A 26,178-nucleotide genomic window follows, 5' to 3' on the forward strand; every position below is an offset into this window, starting at 1 on the left:
TGCCCGCAAGGTGGCGATGACTTCGGCCGAAAACCCACGACGGGTCAAGATCTCGGTGTCAAGAACCACGCCGTCAAACGAAGCGACTTCAGGTCCGGATGGCGAATGGGCCCTTGGGTTAGCAGGTCCGGGCGAAGAGGCAGTGGAAACGGAGGCGCCGCCAGAAGAGACACCAGCGTTGAATACCACGCCCTCCGCGGCCAATCCAGCGCCACCAAAATCGTCGGAATACGCTCTAGTTTGATCCGCCGGATCACCAGTGGAAGTAAGGATACCGGTGGAAACACGTAGATCAGCTCGAACTGGTCCCACGGGGCCACTAGAGCATCTACCGCCACAGCTTCCGGGTCCCTGTATCTGGACATGAACGTCGGAATCCTGGCGTTCAGCCTGGATGCCATCAAGTCCACTTGGGGAGTCCCCCAACGGGAGCACAGCACTGCAAAAACTTCTAGATGAAGACCCCATTCCCCGGGATCCACCTGCTCGCGACTGAGGAAGTCCGCAGTGATATTCAGCACTCCTGGGATGTGAATCGCGGATATGGCTGGAACCCTGGATTCGGCCCAAACCAGGATCCGAGAGACCTCCATCATGAGTCTGGAACTCCTCGTCCCACCCTGATGGTTGATATATGCGACCGCTGTCGCATTGTCCGTCTGAATCCGGACCGGCAGACCGCTCAAAGGGACCGTCCAATGTCGGAGGCAGAGAAATATCGCTCTCAACTCCAAGATGTTGATCGGCAGAGACGACTCCTCTGACCACCAGACCCCCTGAACCCAGAGATCGTTCCAACCCCCCCCTCCCCAGCCAGTCAGGCTGGCATCGGTGGTAATGACCGACCACCGTGGGAGTAGGAAGGATTTCCCCAGGTATAAAGTCTCCGGACGTAACCACCATCCAAGAGACTAGCACCTTGTGGGAGATACCGACACAGCGATCCAGCGAAGCCGGCGATCGGTCCAAACGGGTCAGAATAAGATCTTGAAGACCCCGGGAATGAAATTGTGCAAACGGTACCGCTTCCATTGCCGTCACCATCAGACCCAGAAGGCACATACACCTCCGAAGAGACATCGTCATCGCCGACCTCATAGCCTGGACATGGTGACGAAGGTTCGCTTGTTTGTCCGGAGGCAGGGACACCACTGCCCGTACCGTGTCGAAATGCATCCCCAAGAACAGGATTGACTTTGACGGCTCCAATGACGACTTCTTCCAATTGACCATCCACCCAAAGTCCTCCAGGTGCTGAAGGAAGAGATCGCGAGCTGTCACCGCCTCCTCCGCTGTGGGTGACACAATTAACAGGTCGTCCAGGTAGGGGAGAATCGTAACTCCTTGCTTTCGAAGGAGCGCCATCAGAATCTTTGTAAAAACCCTGGGCGCCGAGGCCAACCCGAACGGTAGGGCCACAAACTGGTAATGGGCCTGACATATGGCGAACCGCAGGAAGCGCTGGTGAGCCCTGCCGATAGGGACATGCAAATAGGCGTCGCGGATGTCGATCGACACCAAAAAATCGTGCTGCGACAGGGCCGCCATGACGGAGCGAAAAGACTCCATACGGAATTTCCGGGTCCGGACATGCAAATTCAATTCTTTGAGGTCCAGAATGGGGCGAAATTTGTCCTCCTTTTTGGGAACCACAAAAAGGTTGGAGTAAAACCCCCTTCCCTGGTCCTCCGGCGGAACTGGAATCACCACACCCTGCTGCAGAAGAGAGTCGACCTCCCGCAGCAGTGCGGCAGCTAGCCTGGGCTCGGACGGGATGCGCGACTGACGAAACCTGTCCGGGGGTCGAGAATGAAACTCTATGAAATAACCTTCCGACATAACCCGCGTCACCCAGGCGTCCGATACGTGTGACGCCCAAATCGACCCGAATTGTAGCAGACGACCTCCCACCCGAGAGCCCTCGAGAGGGTTCCTGGCGTCAGTCCGCCTTAGCGGGCTTTTTGTCAACCTCCCGCTTGTCCTGACGGAAATGTTGTTTCCAGGGAGTATGGGATTTCTGGGAGGTATTTTTTACGGAAGACGAGGGACGATCCGATCTCCAAGAAGGCTGACCGAACCGACCCCTGGGCCGAAAGGACCGACGACCACTTGACTTGCCGGACGTAGAAACCGCTGCCTTTCGTTGCGGCAAAGCCGTATCTTTGGCCTTGGCCTTAGCAATCAGCTCCGTGAGGCCCGAACCAAACAGCTGACCGCCCTTGTACGCCAGACTCAGCAAACCTTGTTTGGATACTGCGTCTCCGGTCCACTGTTTAAGCCACAGTGCTCTCCTGACAGTGACGGCCGAGGATTGAGCCCTGGACATCACCGAAGTAGTATCCAGCACTGCGTCCTTGCCCTATCGGGCTGCCTCTTCCAAGAGCTGGAAGAGCCTTTCCACTTCAGACAGCGGAGTTCCATCTCGCCATGCCGTCCGCAGCTGATCCAACCACCGCAGCGAAGCCTCACCAGCCCACATGGCCCCCAAGGCCGCTCGGAATCCGTGACCCGCGGCCTCGTAGATGGACTTTGCCGCTAACTCCTTCCTTCTGTCCAGGGGGTCCTGGAGACTCACCTTCCCTTTAACAGGAAGCAAAGAGGATTTGCTCAGCTGAGACAGAGGAACGTCCACTTCAGGAGAGGGGACCCAATTAGTGATCGTTTCCGTGGAACAGGGATACAGGGCATCAAAAAACCGCAACCCTTGGAAACGTTTATCCGGACACAGGCGTTCTTTCTCCACCGCCTTGTTAAGTTCCTCGTGCGTCGGCAGCGTCGAGCGAGCCCGACGCGAATCCTGATACAGCCGGGCCAATTTGCCAGGGCGCCCCATCACTTCAGACAGTTGTAACGCTACCCGCATAGCTTCAACAAAAGCGTCCACGCGGCCCGAAAGCGAAGCAGAGCGATCCTGCCGATTCTCTTCATCAGAATCGGAGATCTCACCAGAAGAGTCTGTCGGCGATTCTGAAGCCTCCGACGCACTGCGCGGAGGAGACGGCACCGCCACAGGCCTGTGACGCTTCTTGCTTCTAGACGTCGGATGGGACTTAGCAGAGACCCAACGACCCAGGAGGTCAGACAGACTGTCAATGGAGCGAGTGAGCGCCTCCACCTTAACATCACTGAGACCCCCAACTAGCGTCGAACCTGATGCCGTTGAAGACCCCGGCGTATCAGATACGCGTGACCCATCCTGAAGCGGACCGGGAGAGAGGTCCGTGCCCCCTGGTTCCTGATCCGACATGCCCCCACACAGTTGCGAGCGTCGCGGATAAGGCGGTAATAACCTTACAATGGGTGCAGTAACCAAGGATGTGTGAATTCCACTACCACAGCCTGTTCTTGCACAAAATATCACCCGGAACTGAAGGGTTAAAGCTCCTCCTAGAAGGAGAAAAGCTACCCCAGCGGCCTGCAGAGCAAAAGTTAACCTAACCGACTAGAGAGAAGCACCCTCTGATCCCAGAAGGATGCACCTCCAGAGAGGGTTAACAGCCTAATGGGCCAGACCCCGTTCAGAAGGGGTTAACGCTACTGATCCGCACTACCCTTTTGTGAGGTGTGCGTCAGAGCCATCTCAGCAGGGAAGTAGCAGCGCCGTATACAGCACACCCTGTCAGCTAGGACATAAGGAAAGTGCTCTGCGCTGTAGAAGGAACTTTCTGCCTAAAAGGCAGGAGAGACTCACCAGCTGGCGTAGAGACTGCTCTTCTCGGTGTGATGAGAGCGGGGAGCAGGGAGTAGGAGCCGCAGCACGAGGATGGATGCTGGCCGGAAGAAGAAGGGGCTGGGACATCTCCAGCGTGCGCTATCCAGGCACTTCCTGTCACGAGCTAAGAAGACCGACAGCAGAGAAACGCTAAGCCACGCCCCCCGCCGAGGTACGGACAGAGCGCGCGAATCCTCCATCCCCGCTCCCCTGCCCGCCGAGGATCAAACGCTGCATGCAGAGGAGGAATCCCTGCAAGCCAGAAAAAAACAGCAGTCACCACAAAACACATATACAGTGACAGCGGCTGCCGCAGCAGCCGCTGACAGCACTCCATAAGAGCACTTACCCAGCTGAGCGCCACAGGGACCCCCAGGGATGTGTGGCGCCGTGGCCCTTGCTCCCCTCCACGGCGGAGCACGCAGGGACCCCACACAAGCGGTGTGCGTCTCCGCCAGGGAGTGCCCTGTATCCCCCGGGGCCAGTAGGGTTCTGCGGGGACCTCCTTAGGGGGTACGCAGATCTGCCAGGGGAGGGTCAGGGGTCCCAGGAGCGCTGAGACCCCCTGAGACCTCTAGACCACGGGGGGGTCCAGGTCTCCGGAATAAAAATAAGAAAATCTTCTGAGGAGCTGCGAAGGCAGCAACTATCCTCTGCGACCTCAAAATTTCAGACTGAGGAACATGGGAGTAGGAGGAGGAGGCTAAGCTGGAGGGGCCGGTCGTCACTTTTTATAAATCTGAGGTGAACTATCCTGTGGGGCTCCGCCTACCCACTAGTAATGGATCTGTGTCTCCCTTCCTTCCCTTCTACTGCTGAAAATATATGTTATATTTACCTTCTGATGGCCCCCGGTGTCCTCGTCTTCACTTGCCAGCAGCTCGCGATGGACTGAAGGACCTGCACTGACGTCATAGTCATGTGACGGGTCACGCGCTGCTGACGTCGGCAGGTCCTTCAGTGTACCGCGCTCTGCCGGCAAGGGAGAACGGAGGGAAGCAAGACACCTGGGGGCCATCGGAAGGCAAGTATAGATTTTTTTATTTTTCAACATTCTTACGGTCACACTATATGCCGGTTGCATGGATTTATATAGTGTGACCAAGTGGACAAGCACTTTCCATGTGATGCTAAAATCGCTTGGAAAGCGCTTGACACCCGCATGCGGAAATGCATGTGAAGAACGCTTCACATCCGCATCTCCCTGGCAGGAAAAACGTATGTACAATCCGCATGTGCAATCCGCATGCATTTTTTCTGCCAGGGGAGATGCAGAAACGCTCAGGAAAAATCCGGAGCATTTCTGCATCGTGGGCACATAGCCTAACTGTTCTGTATGAACCCTGAACTTTGAAGTTCAGGTTCGCTCATCTATACCCGAGACCTGTGTCTCAACTGACAAGAGCTGTATCTCACTTACCTGAGTCAGTGGCCAGGAGGGCTGTGATATGTGAAGAAATGCATCTTTTCCTCAGTTAGCACAAAGTGGGTTATCTCCAGCTTCATCCTCCTCAGTCTGTGCACTGCTAGAAAGCGGTCAGAGACTGACTTCACCCAACTGAAAAATAATTAAACATTTAGGAGGATGAACTTGGAGATTACCCCCTCTGCTCAGCCCGAGGAAGAGATACTTTTTCACAAATCACAGCCCTGCTTCTGGCCACCGACTGAGGGATGTGTGATGCAGCCGGTGAGTAGAAACACTTAGGAGTAGTGTTGATTGAGCACTGAAATACTCGGTACTGAAATCGAGCATGTCAGAGGCTCAGACATGCCCGACTCGAGTAGTGAGCATAAGGGAAGTGAATTGCAAACATGAGCGTCTTTCTCGCTCTCTCATAATTCACTTACGGGGATCCAAGCACCATGCGATACACTGCACTGCTCACTACTCGATAGAGCACCCCGATCAGGGCCGAGCACCCCGATCAGGGCCGAGCACGCTCTCCCATCACTCCTCAGGAGCTGTATATAGTCAGTCTGCAGCCTGTTTTGACACAGGACTAGAACGGGCTGCAGTTTCAATTATATCAGGGATGCTATTTTATCTCATTTTCGGAGAGTCCCTCTAAAACGGGAGGAAAAACAACAAGAAAAAAAAGGGGGATAGCTCAAAAAACACATGAAAGGCTGTTCCTATTCATATCTATTGTAAAACATCTTTGCTGTTCATTTGAATAGTTTTCTTCTGCTTTTAAAAAATGCCTGATGGAAGAAAAGAAAGTGCAAATCACTTATTTAAAAGGGAATTAGTTTGTGGTGTGAAATCCTGCTGATAATTTATATGTGCATGTAGCTCTTTCAAAGACAAAGTCCAGCAATACCTTTACATGGCCAGTCCGTTCCTCTGTTATGGAGAAATCAGTGTTTGAATTGATATGCAATTGATGCTGAAGGGCTATGGTAGATCTTCATCCTCTGTCACTCCAGCTCTATTCACCATCCAGAGCCGCCTCCCCCTACTTCACTGACTGCTTCTTTGCCTGAAGTCACATCAGAGGCTGTCAAATCAAGTAGAAGGAGGCATCGCTGGGCAGGGAATAGAGCTGGAGTGACATAGGCTTCAGATCTACCATAGCCCTTTTGTCTCATTCGCATATCAATTCAAGCCTTGATTTTTCAGTGACGGAGGAACCGACTCTCCATGTAAAAGATATTGCAGCACTGGTCTTTGGAACAGCTACATGCATATATAGTTTGGGGATGAAGTCCTGTTGCCATATTCCCTTCAAAGCTGCTCCTGATGGAAAAGGCTCCGAGCTAGGCACTTTAATAGGCGATTATATCGTCCTGTAGTTCACAGGAGAGCACATTCTGCAGATTACATGACCGGCCTATAATGAGGGTCGGGGAGAAGGGAACTGACCTGGGATGAAACATTACACTGCTGGAGTATTGCATTGACTTAGCATTATATGTGTAGACAATATCCCAGGAGTGTTTAAAGAGAACCTGTCAGTCGTTTCTTGCTACCAAACATCGTGCAGCATGAATCAGATCCTGGCCGCCCAGCTGCAGTCAGCTGCCTCATTGTCTGATGCGCTCCGGCGTGTCACAGAACATGTACTTTGAGATCTCAGCGCCTCTGCAGGTGATTGACAGGTCTCTCCATCTCACAAACACAGGGAGAAACCTGTCAATCAGCGGCCGTGGGAGAAGCTGCCTGGGGTTCGGAGCCAGTCTAGCCTCGTCCCCAGCCAGAACTTCAAAATATATCTTCTCTGAATGCCGGCGAGTTACAGAATAACATACTAGGCTGCAATCCTCTTTGGTGGAAACATGAAAACTTTTAGCCATATTTTGTTTCTTTTAGTAAAAAATGGGTAATGAAAAAAGGCCATTGATTTATTCAATATACTTTATTGGGTTACATCCAAGTCAATAGCAATAACCTCTTAATATCTTCCTTGAGATAAATGGATGTTTCACCAGCGACAATGCACATGATTCTGAGCTTTAATAGCAGTACAAGTATAATTCACTACTAGAGGAGCTTCTGGATGAGGTTGTTGGCACCTTCAAACATATAGACTTATATACTTTGGAAACCACCTGGTTTAGTATGATCGGAAAAAAGAAAATGCAGACGATATCTCACAGAGCCGATGTGGGATGTAATGGGGTTTCTACTACTTAGCAGACATGATGAGATTAGAAGCACAACAGCTTTATGGCCATTTATGAGAAGGACCGTTTATGGTCTGAACTATGTTCTTGAGATTCTAGGTCACTAAATGAGTAATATCCGTGGAGCACAAGCGCTGCTCCGCACTATACCTCACTGCGGTAATAAAGGACTTTGGACCCGTTTGCACACAGTTAATGGTAAAGAAGCAAATTTGTTCTTTAAGATGAAGAGAATGTCTGTTGGGATGGTAAAATGAAGGAATACTTTTCCGCAAGGCAAAAGTAGAGAATACTGGAGAACATAAGAGGGACGCGTCTAGTCTGCCGCAGAGTTATTTTACTCATTAGAAGTGTGCAAACATTGCAGGAAATGCTATACTGAACGGTAAGTCTTGGAAGGAGACTGCATCAAACTTGGCGAAGGTGAGAATAGATCATTTATGTTGTGCAGCACATGAGCTGCATTGGAGTGGACGCCGACTTATAAAGATCTCATCAGTATACCCAGGTCACCGGGACCCACTGGGGGGAGGCACATGCTGCGTCAAGAGCCCCTAGTAGATCTTGTACGGTTTGCTCCACGTCATTGTTAACCAGAGTTAGGTCGAAGAATTGGGCGTAGCGAGCCCGGAGACCCTCCGAATCTGCACGCAACTTTTCCAGTGCAGGAGACTGTAAAGACAAGAATGGAGACAGACAAAAAGGGTCAATGAAAAAAAACAAAACAATGGGTAACCTAAAGTCAGATCAATGCTCAAAATAATTACCGGAAATCAATGCAACTATTTGTAGACATGTTTTTGTTAGAGAAGGTATGCCTATGAGGAATGTTATTGGATTTAACATGCATTTCATGCTTAAAGGGGTTGTATGGCACTTTTTGTTTTGCCAGCACATCCTTGTATAAGTCATCCATATCAGTGGGGTTGCGACACTCCGCACTGCTGCCGGTCAGACGTGATCAGCTGCAGAGCTGTATATGGCTGCAGACAAGTCTCTATTGGAAAGACTAGGGCCGGATCTGCAGAACCTCATTGTGGTCACTATACAGCTGACTGAGCTGGACTGTTCCGCAACTGATCACATCTGGCCACAATGGAAACAGTTGATAGGCGGGGGTGAATCCATCGCCTTAAGTGTCTCATCACTTAAATGTACAAATATCAATTTTACCAGAAAGGAACTGAAGATAACTGGATACATCGTCACAGTAAACAATGTTTCTGTTTGTGTTTGTATTACGCTCACCCCTATAATCCTTCACTTTCTACTAACCCCCCCCTAACCTAGACCTAGAAAGGAACTGGTCATCTTTCCCTCCCTCCTCATCCATCTCACCTCCTCTTCAGAACTATTCCTCAATATTAAATCCTGAGTCTACAAACAAACACAGTCAGCCACCTCGTGCCCTCTCCTACTCCCACTTTCTCTGCTCCTCCTCACTGCCGGCAATATCTCTCCAAACTCTGGTCCTCCTCACCACATCCCTACAGTCACTTTTACTTCTCATCCACGATCTACCACAATTCTACGCAACCTCTCTGTCCTTATACCCATCCGCACGGCCCAGGCTTCCCCAGTCCCACTAACAGGAGCTCTATGGAATGCTTGCTCCGTCTGCAACAAACTTTCCTACATTCATGATCTTTTAATTACTAAAACTTTCCTTCCTCGGCATCACAGAAACCTGGCTCAACCCCTCTGACACAGTCTCTCCAGCTGCACTTTCGTACGGCGGATTCCCTCTGTCTCACACCCACTGCCCCAGCAGCAAGCATGGTGGAGGAGTTGGTTTTCTCCGGTCAGATAACTGCTTCTTCACCCCAATTCCACTGCCACCCTCCCTTCTTTTGAGGTGCACTGTGTGCACGCATCTACTCCACCTCCAACTGGTTGTCATTTACCGCCCCCCAGGGTCAGCCACCACTTTCTTTGACTACTTCACCACCTGGCTGCTTCATTTCCTTTCCGCTGACATCCCCACCATCATCATGGGCGACTTCAACATGCCCATTGACACTTCCCACTCATCTGTCTCTAAGCTTCTATCCCTCACTTTCTCTTTCGTCCTTGCTCAATGGTCCTCCGCAGCCACGCACAAAGATGGCCACACACTGGACCTAATCTTCACCCGCCTCTGTTCCCTGTCTAACCTCTCCAGCTCACCTCTCCCTCTTTCTGACCACAAACTACTTATCCTCCCTCTCCAGGTCCACAATCGCCCATCCAAAAACATGCATACCCTCGCCGAAATCTTAAACACCTTGATCTACACTCACGCTCTGAATCCCTTCTCCCTCTTATAGACATAAGTTCCTTACATGATGCAGATGCTGCCGCCGCTTTATATAACACCGCAATATCTGCAGCTCTCGAATCGGTCACCCCCCCCTCACACATACCAAAGCTCGCAAAATCAACAGGCAACCCTGGCACACCAGCCTGACTAAAGAACTGAGGCGGGCTTCAAGAGTTGCTGAGCAGAGATGGAAAAGATCCCACTCCAAAGAGCACTTCGTCGCATTTAAACAGTCCCTCATGACTTTCAGGTCCACACTCACTGCAGCAAAGCACACACTTCTAATCTCTCATATCCTCCCAGTCTCATAACCCTAAACAGCTGTTCAACACTTTCAATATTCTCCTCTGTCCCTCAGCACCTCCTCGCTCTCCACTCATCTCAGCTGAAGACTTTGCCTCATTCTTCAAGCAGAAGATCAATAACATCAGAGAAAGCTTTGGCCTACCACCCCCACATCTACTCTGCCTTCCTCCTCCAAAACCAGCTTCTCCACCATTACGGAAGGTCAACTTTCCGCTCTATTCTCAAGATCACATCTCACCACCTGTGCACTTGACCCGATTCTGTCCCACCTCATCCATCTCTTCAACCTATCAATCACAACTGATGTCTTCCCCTCATGCTTTAAAACATGCCTAAATCACACCCATCCTCAAAACCCTCCCTTGACCCATCCTCTGTGTCTAGCTATCGCCCCATATCAATTCTCCCCTAAGCCTTAAAACTACTGGAACAACACGTCCATCTTAAACTGTCCTCCCACCTCTCCTTCTGCTCCCTCTTTGATGGCTTACAATCTGGCTTCTGACTGCACCATTCCACGGAAACTGCCCTGCCCAAAGTCACCAATGACCTACTAACTGCCAAATCCAAGTGACACTACTCTGTCCTCCTCCTCCTGGACCTGTCATCTGTCTTTGACACAGTGGACCATTCCCTATTACTACAGATTTTATCATCTCTTGGCATCATAGATCTCCTCATATATAATAGACAGGACATTCAGTGTCTCCCACTCACATACCACCTCGCCCCCTATCTGTTGGTGTCCCCCAAGGTTCAGTCCTAGTACCACTGCTCTTCTCCATCTACACCCTCGGCTTGGGACAGCTCATAGTCTCAAGGCTTTAAGTATCATCTCTATGCTGATGGCACACAGATTTACCTCTCCAGACCCGATATCTCCTCCCTACTAACCAGAATGGCACAATGTCTGTCCGCCATTTCATTCTTCCTCTCTGCTAGATTTCTAAAACCGAATTGATCTTTCACCCATCTCACTCAGCCCCCCAATGGACCTATCAATTAAAGTAAATGGCTGCCCACTCTCCCCAGTCCTGCAAGCTCGCTGCCTCGGGGTAACCCTGGACTCTGATCTGTCCTTCAAACCACATATCCAAGCCCTTTCCACTTCCGGACGACTCAAACTTAAAAATATCTCCCGGATCCACACATTCCTCAACCACGAATCTGCAAAAACACCAGTGCACGCCCTCATCATCTCCCACCTCGACTACTGCAACCTCCTGCTCTGTGGCCTCCCCTCTAACACTCTTGCACCCCTCCATCTCCATCTATCCTAAACTCTGCAGCCTGACTAATCCACCTGTCCCCCCGCTATTCCCCGGCCTCTCCTCTCTGAGTAACGGGGAGCCAGTGAAGGGATTGACAGAGACTCCAGTTCAAAACCCTAACCATGGCATACAAAGCCATCCACAACCTGTCTCCTCCATACATCAGTAACCTAGTCTCCCGGTACTTACCTGCACACAACCTCTGATCCTCACAAGATCTCCTTCCTTCCTATCTCCTCTCCCCACAATCGCATACAACATTTCTTCTGTGCATCCTCACCTACCGTGGAAACCTTCAAAAGGCACCTGAAGACCCACCTCTTCCGACAAGCCTACAACCAGCAGTGACCACCGCTCTACCATACCGCTGCATGACCAGCTGTATCCTCACCCATCACTTGTAGATTGTGAGCCATCGCAGGCAGAGTCCCATCCTCTCCTGTACCAGTCGCCGACTTGTATTGTTCAAGATTATCGTACTTGTTTTCTATTATGTATATCTCCATCACATGTAAAGCGCCATGGAATAAATAGCGCAATAACAACCTATCTAAAGCGGAGCCATTGAACTGCCTCTACACAATGTGCGGAGCTGTGGTGATCCGGCTGTGTATAATGTAAACGCTGGCGGCCATGTAACCGGGTACACACAGTGTGGTGAGGGTGCAGGGCTATACCAAGCAGAGGTCATAAAGACATTGTCCAGGTTTAGAAAAACATGGCTTCTTTATTTCACTCACCCCTGACCCTGGCTTATGTCTGGTATTGCAAAGCAGGGCCATCCACCATCAATGATGAGGGGTGGTGCAGCTTCTGAAAGAGTGCACCTATGTATTCCTATACCTGGACAGCACCTGTAAATATCTTAGACGTACCATCTTGCTGTCTTGCACATAGAGCTTAATGGGGTTGTCTACCATATTCTACTTTGTGACATTAACAAATAAATAAATATATATATATATGTCACAAAGTAGAATATGGTAGACAACCCCATTAAGGTCTATGTGCACAGGATATATATATATATATATATATATATATATATATATATATATATATATATATATATATATATATATATATATATATATATATATATTAGATAGATATATATATATATATATATATATATATATTAGATAGATAGATAGAGAGAGATATTAACATCTTCGCTTGTTCTCAAGCAGATTTCTCGTGCACAGGATCTCTATTCCCAGACCTTGTTCTCTGTAAAGTGTGGATATTGCCATTGAAAGAAATATGACCACCAGCATTGCATTGACAGTAAGATAAAAAAGACAAATGAAAAGTCACCTTGTCGGTATCAGTGGGCGATATGAACACAATGAATGGAGCTAGCTCAGCCGTACGAACCATCTTTAGAGTCTAGAAAAGAGATTAGCAATCTGGGATTATTATTAGATCAGTTGACAATGAAATATGTAATAATTACAGAAATCACATTCAAAATTGCATGGTACAACCCAGCCCTATGTATACGATCAATGCTCGTCATAGAGGAGAAACCTCATTGCTATGTAAAGACGACCCATCACCACAAATCCACTTTTATTAATTATATATACAGTGAAGGAAATAAGTATTTGATCCCTTGCTGTTTTTGTAAATTTGGCCACTGACAAAGACATGAACAGTTTATAATTTTAAGGGTAGGTTAATTTTAACATTGAGAGATAGAATATCCCCCCCCAAAAAATCAAGAAAGTCACATTTGTATAAATTCGATAATTTTTTTTTTTTTTCATTTTGCAGTGAGAAATAAGTATTTGAACCCTTGTTGGCAAGCACAGCAGTCAGATGTTTTTTGTAGTTGATGATGAGGTTTGCACACATGTCAGGAGGAGTTTTGGTCCACTCCTCTTTGCAGATCATCTCTAAATCATTCAGATTTTGAGGCTGTCGCTTGGCAAATCGGAGCTTTAACTCCCTCCATAAGTTTTCTATGGGATTAAGGTCTGGAGACCGGCTAGGCCACTCCATGACCTTACTGTGCTTCTTTTTGATCCACTCCTTTGTTGCCTTGGCTTTATGTTTTGGGTCATTGTCTTGCCAGAAGACCCAGCCATGACCTATTTTTAATGTCCTGGCGGAGGGAAGGAGGTTGTCACTCAGGATTTTACAGTACATAGCTCCATCCATTCTGTGCCCTTAGCAGAGAAACACCTCCAAAACAATGTTTCCACCTCCATGTTTGACAGTGGGGATGGTGTTCTTTGGGTCATAGGCAGCATTTCTCTTCCTCCAAACACGGCGAGTTGAGTTAATGCCAAAGAGCTCAATTTTTGTCTCATTTGACCCCAGCACCTTCTCCCAATAACTCACAGAATCATCCAGGTGTTCATTGTCAAACTTCAGACGGGCCTGCACATGTGCCTTCTTGAGCAGGGGGACCTTGCGGCCACTGCAGGATTTTAAACCTTTAAGGCGTAATGTGTTACCAATGGTTTTCTTGGTGACTGTGGTCCCAGCTGCCTAGAGATTATTAACAAGATCCCCCCCCCCCCCGTGTAGTTTTAGGCTGATCTCTCACCTTCCTCATGATCAAGGATACCCCACGAGGTGAGATTTTGCATGGTGCCCCAGATCGATGTCGATTGACAGTCATTTTGTATGTCTTCCATTTTCTTACTATTGCACGAACAGTTGTCTCCTTCTCACCCAGCGTCTTACTTATGGTTTTGTAGCCCATTCCAGCTTTGTGCAGGTCTAGGATCTTGTCCCTGACATCCTTAGAAAGCTCTTTGGTCTTGCCCATGTTGTAGAGGTTAGCGTCTGACTGATTAATGGAGTCTATGGACAGGAGTCTTTTATACAGGTAATTATGTAAGACAGCTGTCCGTAATGCAGGTAACGAGCTGATTAGGAGCGTCTACCTGGTCTGTAGGAGCCAGAACTCATAATGGTTTGTAGGGGATCAAATACTTATTTCTCACTGCAAAATGCAAATAAATTTATCTAATTTATACAATGTGATTTTCTTGATTTTTTGGGATATTCTCTCTCTCAATGTTAAAATTAACCTACCCTTAAAATTATAGACTGTTCATGTCCTTGTCAGTGGGCAAACTAACAAAAACTGCAAGGGATCAAATACTTATTTCCTTCACTGTATTTATATACATTTTTTCCTTACTTGATTTAGATTGTTTTGAAAGTTGATATCCATCTAAAAACCTTTGATGTATATACCTAGTTTTCAATGGAAGTGCGCTCCCATCTTGTGGATGGCACGGCTTCTGATTGGTCCCTCTGCACCATGCACGCTTCTAATGCGCATGTGCAGTCAGACCAGAAGCGCGCTGCTCCTGGCACCGCGAGGTCACTTTATCAAAAGACAGACTGTTCTCACTTCCATCAGAGCAGAAACTACTGATTTTTTTTGTTTTTTTAATAATAGAAAAAAGTAGTGTTTGTTTTGATGATGGTTCTTCTTAACCTCCTGCGGAGTCCTCTGTAATACATAGGTCACGCTTCAGTTTTACAGTCTGACTCTCACCTGCGGCTCTATGTCCAGTACGGCCACTTTTCCGTCATTGTGAATATCCTTTATAGTCTGGATCTTTGTCCCGAACATATATCCGCTAAAGCTCCCAAACTCCAAAAACTGATTTTCGGAGATTCCTTGGCTCATTTCTTCCACGGAAACAAAATGATATGAAGCTCCACTTTCTTCTCCTCGTTTTGGGGGACGAGATGTATCTTAAAAGGGGAAACAAAAAATATGTTACTGCCCGTTGATTTACACGAGAAGTACAGAAGACGAGTCCTACTGGGAGGTAGGAAAGTTCTGTATGGACCTCGCTGCCGGGGTCCTTGTTGATGGACCCCCGTCCACTTCAGCCAATCACTGTTTGGCACTCAGCATCTCATTCCTGCTTTGCACTTGTAGACGGGCTTTTATTATAGATTCATTAGTTTAGACATTTGTTTCTTTCTATAGGAATGTTCAGTTATTTAAAGGTGGGTTACAGAACCCAAAAAACCCAACAACAATGTACGCATCAGCTAATGGCAAATTATAGATCTTACTATTAGGCTACGCTCGGCTTACAAGTTGAAAATACCGGTTAAAATATAATGGGGTTTTCTGCGATGTATCTATAAGAAGTTTTTGATTTGTTTGGGATATTATCGTATGGGTTGTCATTCCCTATTATACAAACATATACATGTTTGGGTCCCGGTGTGATCCATTGCTGGCTAACCATCACATAGTGTTTGGCGGCTGACAGTCTGGAGGTTAGCTGGTTTCTCTGGTGGCATTTATTGGTCCCAGATGAGGGATTATTAGGGTATACCACAGCTAGCCATCAGTGAGCGGGGGCGCCACATTGCGTCCAAGCTAGGGTGCAGACCGCCGCAGCCAGGAGGGGATAACCACCTAGGGCATAAGTAGGGTGAGATAACTAATTCTATTCCATTATTCTCCTTTGTGTATCTCGCTATATTTTTGTATACTGTGTGTATCTGATTGATTCTGGGTATTTATATAGAATTTTCTCTGTTTTTTGACCATTTCAAATAAGTGAACAAATGTTTCTTTTTAAAACGGAGTATTTTCAATTTGTAAGCCGTATTTATTAACCCGTATCTCAGTCAGCAGAGTCAGGGGCGCCGGGTGTCGGACCCCAACCCATCAGACATTGCTGCCCTATCCTAAGGAGAGGATAGGAAATCAAATCAATGTAAAAGTAGTGGACAACCTGTTTAAGACTGAGAAATCTCTCTCATACATAGCAGTGCAGTCTCTGGTCGGCTCTTATGGTTTTTGTCTTCCATTTTATGGGTCCGGCGTTTCGGTGCATAGTGCTGACAAGTTTCAAAAACTTGGGACAAAAAAGGGGCTGCAAAATCATAGCAACATCATGTGCAAGAGAGGACTGTGAATCCTGAAGCATGGCCACTGTTTCTGCAGCTGGGAAGGGTTTGTATTAGATGTCTATGTACTATATCTGCATGGGAGACACCTAACATAAGATGGGATAAGGGGGGTCTGAATTTACACTAGGCTCAGATAACTGGTCGCAGACTCGCCCTATACAAACCACCGCATGTGCCATTACTGGGGAAGTTTAGGAAAACTAATAGAGTGAGGTACAGGATGAAGGCCACCATCTATACACTGTGTATGTACAGGTAACTGGCACTCACGTGGTAAGGGGTAGCTGAATCTCTCCGGATACTTGGTGAGTAATACATTTTTTATGTGACTTCGCCCCACTCCACTGACACCTGTAAAAGATAAGCGAAAGTTACAGATCGATGCTAGGAAAAGACGTCACCGATTAGCAGCCAGACTTGGGATGGAGCCGTGTGACGAAGCCCCAAGTGCCGACTTATCCTGCATGACTGCCGGGGACGGAGACGTCGCCACAGCCAAGACTGAGCTCCGGCAAGGCTCACGTGTCGCCACGTGTCACTGTGATGTAACGTTTATACACACATTATTCATTATATTTACATTTTAAAAATGAAATCCTCCAGCCCTACTGATCTATTTATTGGGGCAGAGCAGGAGAGGACGCTGCCAGGACTCGCACATCACCCCCAAACTATATACCATGTAGCTCTTTTAGATACAAGTCCAGCAATACCTCTACATGGCCGGTCCGTTCCCCCGTTACTGAGAAATCAGTGTTTGAATTGCTATGCAAATGAGGCTGAAGGACTAGGAGTAGATCTGAAGCCTCTGTCACTCCAGCTCTATTCCTCACCTAGTGCCACCGCCTCCTCCTGCTTCACCGACGGCCTCAATATTGTGTGACTTCAGGAAAAGGAGCCGTCAGTCAAGCAGGAGGTGGTGCTGGGCCAGGATTAGAGCCGGAGTGACAGAGGCTTCAACTCTACAAATAGATCTTGAAATAAAGGAATTTTCTTCCTGTAGAACCATGTCTAATTAACAAGTATATATTACAGCACCATGTGATCAGGCGATAGCTTTGGCACCAAAAAGGGAATCTGATGCCGTCACATGTCAATCAGGCTTTCCTGCCATTTTAACCATGATACTGTATAGGTAAAGCCCAAGCAGAGCTCCGCTAGGAGAGTTTTCTTTATTACCAATGAGCACAAGGGTTCTTCTCTTAAACGCCGGAAGAGACACCACTTCTTCATAAGACACCACATCCAGCTGATCAAAAACTGTAAAGAGAAGGACGTTAAACACGACAGATAAGGTGTGACGCCACGGATTACACTGTATACTCACTAGAACTATGTTTGGCCAAGTATTTATCCTTGCATTTCTTCTTTTTGCTGAAGGGACTACACGTCTGAGGTATCTGGTTGCTTGTGTTGGTGCTTGCTACACGCCTAAAAGAATCCAGAGGGAGAAGCATTAAAGACTGCACAGGGCGGCTTGTGTGCGCTCGGCTCCTGCAGAGTCACAGTGCGCCTTCACCTCCCTCTCCGATCAGCACTGGCTGCCAGCTGACGCGCGACCCCCATGTGCAGCAAGTGGCCGCCGCCGACAGGACGGGGAAATCAGAGGTCACCCGCACACACCGGCACTGTGCGAGCTCTCAGCTCCGGCATCGTCAGTGTGTACACGGGTGAGGATTCAGTACAGGCAGCACTCAGAGCTGTCAGTCACCACAACGGGAGGAAGCATGCACCAAAACCCCCTCGTTTACATATCTAAAAACTATTTGCACATTAAAAAAAAATAAGTAAAATCTGCACCACCATGGTGTATGATTTTTATAAAGGCAAAGTCTCCTATATAAAATGTATAAATTGTTTAATTTCAATTTTGGGGGCAACTCCTTTTAAAGGGATTGTTTGGGCCTACTCTGCCACAGAACCGGATATGGGGGTTGACGGCCCCAACTGCAGGCAGGGTGATCAGGCTGCTCGGGTGATTATCCTGCACAATCCCTATGAACTACAATAGGACGTGTGCACTTCTCTCTTTGCACATACTTGGTTGGATTGCACAGGAGCATATGGCAGCAAAATCCTTAAAATGTGACAAAAAAAAACAAAAAACCCAAAACCTTTTGTGTAGAAGCCTCACCACTCCTGCAGCTCAGGTGAAGGTACCAGCCCGGCTTTCTCTTCCCCCTGCTTCTTTCCCTGCCACCAGTTGGAGTCGTCCTTGTTTATGATTTGCAGAACATCTCCGGTGTTAAAGCGCAAACCGGCCTCTCGGCAAGGAATGAGCGAGTCTGAGAGGGGGTCATAATCAAAGAGCGCTCGCACAAACATCTAGAGAAAAGAAAAGATATGTGACCGGATATACAGATAACATTACCCTCCAGAAATAAGATCTCTCCTGCCCATGACTGTCAGTGACAGATGACTTAGAACTAGTGATGAGCGACCATCGGGGATGCTCGGGTACACATCGTGTATCGCAGGTGCTGGAGTCCCAGCCAATAAACATGCGGGGATTGCTTGACATACACGGTAATGTCTTAGCCATGATGGCAGGCAATCCCCGGGGACTCCAGCATCTGCGATCCTCCACGCGTACCCAAGCACCCCGATGCTCACTTGAGTGGCGAGCACGCTCGCTCATCACTACACTTACAGCCAGCCGTACAAATTAGATTGGCCGTCTGCTGAATGATCCTTTCATTCGGCCGGCAGCCATCTCAGCTGGTCCTCCCATCACAGGAGCGCTCGTTTGGCTGAGCGAAATCGGACATGCCCAATTAACATCTTCCCCAACATTCAGTCAGTTGACGCCCATATGTACATTAGAGTATGGGACAAACCTGTCGATATATTTAAAATCCGCTACTTTAGAAAAGTGGAGCCCAAATCTTTCCGATCATGTTACTTAGAATCAAATAGTACTCGCCCTCCTGGTCCAACGCCGGCTCTCCACCACAGCTCTGGTCTCAGTGTTTTGACTCCAAAGGTGACATCACCGCTGCAGCCAATGAGGTCACCCTCAACATGACATGGGGTAGCATCAGAGAGTCAACCCTCAACCAGGGAGGGTGAGTTCTATCTGATTTTGTTATATTACATGACTGGAAATGTTCGGTATCTAGTGTTGTAGAAGGGCAGAACCCCTTTAATGGCTGGCATGTGAGACCCCTGTAGCCGCAGCACACCGCCTCCATGGACGTTCCAGCAGCCGGACCTGTGAGGTAGATTACCTGCAGCGGGAGCTTGCGGCTGCTTTGTGTGGGTGACACTTTCAGAGTGACCGTTCCTTTGCTTTCTTTCTACAGAAGGGAAGGGAACATTTTATATATTTCTTTAGCAGGCGTTATTTACTAGAAACATTTTTTTCTAGATTCCAGATTTCAATCCCCCCCCCCATTGTCCTTCCTATCAAGCAAATAATGGATATGAAAAAGTGATCAAAAATTCACGTCCCCAATTTTTATTCCTCATACATGAAAGATACTAACAAATGAGGATATGTAAAACTGTAAAGGAGTTGTACGAGCCCTATAAACAGGTCACGCATTATTCTCCCCACTATATAAACTTCCAGACGTTCCCTTAGTTCCTCACCAAAACACTCTGCAGGTGGTCAACACTTTGGTTTTGGACAAGTTTTCCATTGATTTCGAGGATTTCATCGCCGACGTGCAGAGAACCTAACGCCAAGACAAAGACAAAAACCACATAAAAAAAAACAAGATACAGATCTGAAAGGTTTGCTCCACTGTCAATCAGATTATTGGCGTCAATGCAACAGAAATTAAACATTTGCAAATAGTCCCGAAATGATAGGAAATATCAAATGAAGATTAACAGCGATGAATCTCTATAGTCACAGACAGCAGACGCATGTTGTGGATCACGACCCTCTCGCCATCCTCCCCGATCCTCTGCTTCACCCTAAACTAACTCATGTTAGGGACAAGTAGAAGTCATAGCCCATTGTATCTGTCACCAATGGAATGCCTGATGTGTACACAAAACCATAGTAGTTTTATTAAAAAAACACCATTGAGGGAGATTTATCAAGTTAAACTGGTCTGAAACAACAACCACAACCACATTAAGGAACGGAACAACAAAAAAAAGAAGCAAAAGTTACCTTGCCGGTGGATTAGTCCGCCATGTAAGATCCGTGCAACAACACACTTCTGCTGTGAATTCAGCTTCAGGGTGATACCCTGCAACAGGCAAAAATAAAACAATGTAGATCTGCACAATTGGTAAAACCAACCTCCCCACCATGAAGTTCCTCCAATATGGATTGGATGAAATTAAAGGACAAACACTTAAAATGGCTTTTCCAGTGAGAAGAAGTTATCCCTACTTGCAGGATAGCTGATAACTTGCTGATCGGGGGAGGTAGGGGTCCGGCTGCCGGGATACAAACCAATCGGCAGATCGGGGAATTGTTAGACCCAACAGGGACCTCTTATCTGTCACCAGATGGCGTTGCGGCGCGCACTCTGCCGGGGGTGCTGTGCACACGCACTCCATAGAAATAATGTTATAAGCGTAGGCACAGTATGTACATTTATTTATAGGAAGAAAACTATTTGCCTGTTTGGCCTTCACTGTGGACTGTTGTGCAGCACAGACTGCAGAATACGATAACAGGCAAATTCCTCAGCGAGCTGCTTATGACTGCAGATTCCGTAAAGATTTAACTATTTAGTCAAAAAGTAGCTTAGAAGATTTTGCAGAACTGCTTATTAGTCCAGAATACACGAGCCTGCACCGCTGCTCCTGGTGTCTGGCATTGGCTGCAGCGCTGACATCACATCGGCAGACAATCAGTGATCTCCGCAGCGCTGCCGTGTAGCCGGGACTCCCACCTCAAAGCCACTGAGCTCGCTGATTGGCTGCATCGCTGCCGCTATGATGTCAGCGCCACGGGCAATGCCGGACACCGTGAGCAGCGGTGGAGACTCGCTGACCTGGGAACGGGCGACTACAAACCGCAGCCGGGGCAGAACATCGGGACAGCGCCTTCCACTACATATTATGGGGACGGCCGTATTAAGGACATGAATATTCAAATGTTTCAAAACAAATTGTTCTAAATTTTGGGCAAATTCCAGATATCGGCCTAAATTTACCACTAACGAAGTCCAATGTGTCACAGAGAAGAACAATCTCACAATTACTAAAAATAAGAAAGTCACTGTCACATAAATGTCAGATCTAAAAAAATACAAAAAATGGGGCTCAAGGCAAGAAGACCAAAGCTAGCCCTGAGGTACGGCCGGCAGGGACTCAGGAGTGCAGTGTGTACAGGGGCCAAGAGATAACTGATCGCTCTGCAGAACACTACAGAGTCTTGCAGAACCCTCTGCCCCGTAGACACGTTGTTGGAGCCTGTGACCTTTCAACTAGAAAAAGTAGATGAGCTTTTAGTTTTATTAAAGGAAAAAAAAAAGAAACCAGCCAGCACTTTGCCTCTGACTTCCCCTTTTAACTTCTCTTCCCCATTTCTCCCCCTCCCCCGCTTACCATGGGTTCCTCCGTCTCCCTTTCAAATTGCACCAGTCGGACCCTTTTCTTCTCCTCGGGACATCCGGGGGCTGCAGATCCATTGGTGTAAAACTCTTCTGATAAAGCATTAGATGGGGCCGAGAATCCCTGGGAAAGAAGAGATTAGAACAATGAGCGGGATTGGTGCGAAGGAACAAAGGGCCCTGTATAAGGACACATAGGGGGAGTAAGCAGGGGCGGCCGCCCACGGGGCAAAGCTTCTCCCACCCACAGTGGCCAATGGCGGAGGGAGTGATTTTGTCTCACAGAGCCACTGTCTGTGTGGAGGGTGGAGCGCGGGGGCCGCGTGGAACCACCCACACTGCGTGGAGCGCCCCACACGTGCAGTCTCTCCCTCGTGGTCCTGATAATCTGCCCGTATAGGCCGATCAGTGACACAAAGTTGGTCTGCGCTCGTTTGCGTCTGTTCACATGGAGTGTGCAGAGATCACTGGTGCAATCCTTCGTCCCCCCTGTACATTCATGGGCTGCGGGCAACGGTCAATGGTTAAGAAGGAAGCTTTGGATGATCGCCCGCTCAGTCAATCATTTGCCCGTGTAATTAGACAATAACACACTAGTTATAGACTATTAGGGCGAGAGCACAGAGTCCATTTAAGAAAAGGTTATCAATTAGTGAACAAACCCTTTAAAAGGAAGAGTTTTCTGATTTTGGAAAACCCAGTGTGCTTTACTTACCCTCCCCAGGTCCATTGTTGAATCTCCGCTACTGTTCCGGGTTTTTGTTATTATCTGTCACTTGCACTGCAGCCAATAACTGAGTGCAGGGGTTCATGCCATCAACGGAGATGAACGACTGGCTGCAGCGCTGCTGACGTGACCAGACAATAACAGACACCAGGAGCAGAGGTGGAGACTCAGCACTGGACCCAGGAATAGTGAGTAATGCACACTTTATTAAAAAAAAAAAAAAAACAGCAGGTGGAAACGGGTTTACCAAAACCGGAAAAGTCCATTGATGACTGTCTAATTCTTCAGATTATCAGTGATAAGAGATTGGTCCTGATTGGAGTCGAAAATCGACTATAGAGGGGAAAGGCCGAGCGGCTGCTGACTGCCTGCAGCCCCCAGGAGCAGGGACACACAAACATTGCCAGCGGGGCAATCATAGGGGTAGATGGGGGCATTTTTGTGTTCATGTTTGCATACAGAGCGGTGACCCCCAGATCTGCCTCTGTACAGACGATCGTCGCTCATTAATGGTGCAGAGATCAGCGGGGACGTGAGCTCCGAGTCTGCAGGAGACATAATGCCTCCGGGATGACACCGGTCCCGCGGCACACCGCCCCGCACCACACCAGCCATTACCGATCACTGCACCCTTACACTTGGCCGTTGTCGCTGTACTCCGTCATTATTCGTTTCTTATAATAACCAATAGAAAACAAGAGCAAAGCTCGTACATGCAAAGGGTTAATCAGCGCTAGATGGCAACGACCTGATCATGAATACGCTGCACCTCCCGAATCATTAAAGGTCTGAACGGCCCACAGATAACGGGAGAGGGGGGGACACAGCGCCCACAGATAACGGGAGAGGGGGGGGGGGGACGTACAGCGCCCACAGATAACGGGAGAGGGGGGGGGGGGCCACAGCGCCCACAGATAACGGGAGAGGGGGGGGGGGGAGGTACAGCGCCCACAGATAACGGGAGGGGGGGGGGGGAGGTACAGCGCCCACAGATAACGGGAGAGGGGGGGGGAGGTACAGCGCCCACAGATAACGGGAGAGGGGGGGGGGGAGGTACAGCGCCCACAGATAATGGGAGAGGGGGGGGGGGAGGTACAGCGCCCACAGATAACGGGAGAGGGGGGGGGGGGAGGTACAGCGCCCACAGATAACGGGAGGGGGGGGGGGGGAGGTACAGCGCCCACAGATAACGGGAGAGGGGGGTACAGCGCCCACAGATAACGGCAGGGGGAGGGGGGGGGGAGGTACAGCGCCCACAGATAACGGGAGAGGGGGGGGTACAGCGCCCACAGATAACGGGAGGGAGGGGGACACAGCGCGCACAGATAACGGCAGGGGGAGGGGGGGGGGGTACAGCGCCCACAGATAACGGGAGAGGGGGGGACACAGCGCGCACAGATAACGGCAGGGGGAGGGGGGAGGTACAGCGCCCACAGATAACGGGAGAGGGGGGGACACAGCGCGCACAGATAACGGGAGAGGGGGGGACACAGCGCGCACAGATAACGGGAGAAGGGGGGACACAGCGCGCACAGATAACGGGAGGGGGGGAGGTACAGCGCCCACAGATAACGGGAGAGGGGGGGCCACAGCGCCCACAGATAACGGGAGAGGGGGGGCCACAGCGCCCACAGATAACGGGAGAGGGGGGGCCACAGCGCCCACAGATAACGGGAGAGGGGGGGGTACAGCGCCCACAGATAACGGGAGAGGGGGGGGGGAGAGGTACAGCACCCACAGATAACGGGAGAGGGGGGGACACAGCGCGCACAGATGCCGGGAGAGGGGGGGGGGGACACAGCGCGCACAGATGCCGGGAGAGGGGGGGGGGGGGACACAGCGCGCACAGATGCCGGGAGAGGGGGGGGGACACAGCGCGCACAGATGCCGGGAGAGGGGGGGGGACACAGCGCGCACAGATGCCGGGAGAGGGGGGGGGGGGGGGACACAGCGCGCACAGATGCCGGGAGAGGGGGGGGGGGGGGACACAGCGCGCACAGATGCCGGGAGAGGGGGGGGGGGGACACAGCGCGCACAGATGCCGGGAGAGGGGGGGGGGGGGACACAGCGCGCACAGATGCCGGGAGAGGGGGGGGGGGGGACACAGCGCGCACAGATGCCGGGAGAGGGGGGGGGGGGGGACACAGCGCGCACAGATGCCGGGAGAGGGGGGGGGGGGACACAGCGCGCACAGATGCCGGGAGAGGGGGGGGGGGACACAGCGCGCACAGATGCCGGGAGAGGGGGGGGGACACAGCGCGCACAGATGCCGGGAGAGGGGGGGGACGGGACACAGCGCGCACAGATGCCGGGAGAGGGGGGGGACGGGACACAGCGCGCACAGATGCCGGGAGAGGGGGGGGACGGGACACAGCGCGCACAGATGCCGGGAGAGGGGGGGGACGGGACACAGCGCGCACAGATGCCGGGAGAGGGGGGGGACGGGACACAGCGCGCACAGATGCCGGGAGAGGGGGGGGACGGGACACAGCGCGCACAGATGCCGGGAGAGGGGGGGGGGGACACAGCGCGCACAGATAACGGGAGAGGGGGGGGACACAGCGCGCACAGATAACGGGAGAGGGGGGGGACACAGCGCGCACAGATAACGGGAGAGGGGGGGACACAGCGCGCACAGATGCCGGGAGAGGGGGGGGACACAGCGCGCACAGATGCCGGGAGAGGGGGGGACACAGCGCGCACAGATGCCGGGAGAGGGGGGGACACAGCGCGCACAGATGCCGGGAGAGGGGGGGGACACAGCACGCACAGATGCCGGGAGAGGGGGGGACACAGCGCGCACAGATGCCGGGAGAGGGGGGGGACACAGCACGCACAGATGCCGGGAGAGGGGGGGACACAGCACGCACAGATAACGGGAGAGGGGGGGGACACAGCGCGCACAGATAACGGGAGAGGGGGGGGGGACACAGCGCGCACAGATGCCGGGAGAGGGGGGGACACAGCACGCACAGATGCCGGGAGAGGGGGGGACACAGCGCGCACAGATAACGGGAGAGGGGGGGACACAGCGCGCACAGATGCCGGGAGAGGGGGGGGGGACACAGCGCGCACAGATGCCGGCTGTCCTCCCCCTGTACCTGGGTCGCCGCCCGGTTCTGCAGCAGGGTCTCCAGGTAGAGATCGGACAGAGCGGACCTCATGCTCGGGCTGTCGCAGCGGCTGATTTCTCGGCTGATTTCTGAGCGCTCGAACTTCAGCGTCATGTCTCCGCCGTGTCCTCAGGAAGCTGCTCTCCCTCTGTCCGGTCCCGGCTCCTTCCTTCCCGTCTTCCTCTCCTCCTCCTCAGCCTCCTGCCCTCTCCCCTCTTTATCTCCGCAGAACAGGCTGACTCAGGAAAGCAGGGCAATAGCGATAATGCCTCTGCGCGGCCGGCACACTGCGCAGGTCAGGGAGTCCCCGCGCTCAGCCCCGCTCCCTGCCCCCGCACATTGCGTCTTTCCGCACACACGTCTCCGTGTCGCTATACCCCGCGCTGCGGTATCACGCCGCCCTCCGCAGAGCCGCCGGGACGGATAATGCCGGGGCTCAGCACGTCACAGCGCCGTTATCACACCCCCGGGATGTGAGATGGTACGGCCGGGGTCACATGACCGTCCCTGGAAACGGTCATGTGATGACAGAGCTCTTGGTGGAAACACGGTCATGTGACGCAGGGGGAGGGGTTGTGTGAGTGACGTCAGCAGCTGGTCTGCGATAAACAAGGGGGTGTGAGAGTGACCAGCACAGTGCGGCCGCTCCTCACACTGCTGCGCCTCCACAGACCTTACTTAAAGGGGTTGTCCATGTTT

At 50.5% G+C, this 26,178-nt stretch overlaps 1 protein-coding gene across 1 annotated transcript; it reads right to left on the reverse strand.

The window, feature by feature from the left end:
• Positions 1-7,052: 7,052 nt before the first annotated feature.
• On the reverse strand, positions 7,053-26,020 carry MPP1 (MAGUK p55 scaffold protein 1). The gene is made up of 12 exons (XM_073639711.1): positions 25,468-26,020; positions 21,635-21,763; positions 20,244-20,322; positions 19,712-19,797; positions 19,348-19,416; positions 18,255-18,445; positions 17,448-17,551; positions 17,300-17,380; positions 16,391-16,471; positions 14,736-14,938; positions 12,533-12,604; positions 7,053-8,011 (listed from the first exon to the last, which is right to left on the reverse strand). Exons 1-12 carry the CDS (start codon positions 25,591-25,593, stop codon positions 7,835-7,837), a joined length of 1,398 nt encoding a protein of 465 aa, XP_073495812.1. The 5' UTR covers positions 25,594-26,020; the 3' UTR covers positions 7,053-7,834.
• Between the last annotated feature and the right edge of the window lie 158 nt (positions 26,021-26,178).

Source organism: Phyllobates terribilis, unplaced genomic scaffold (genome assembly GCF_046119375.1).
Source record: "Phyllobates terribilis strain yellow unplaced genomic scaffold, ASM4611937v1 Scaffold_7__3_contigs__length_470593459, whole genome shotgun sequence".
Taxonomy (NCBI): domain Eukaryota; kingdom Metazoa; phylum Chordata; class Amphibia; order Anura; family Dendrobatidae; genus Phyllobates; species Phyllobates terribilis.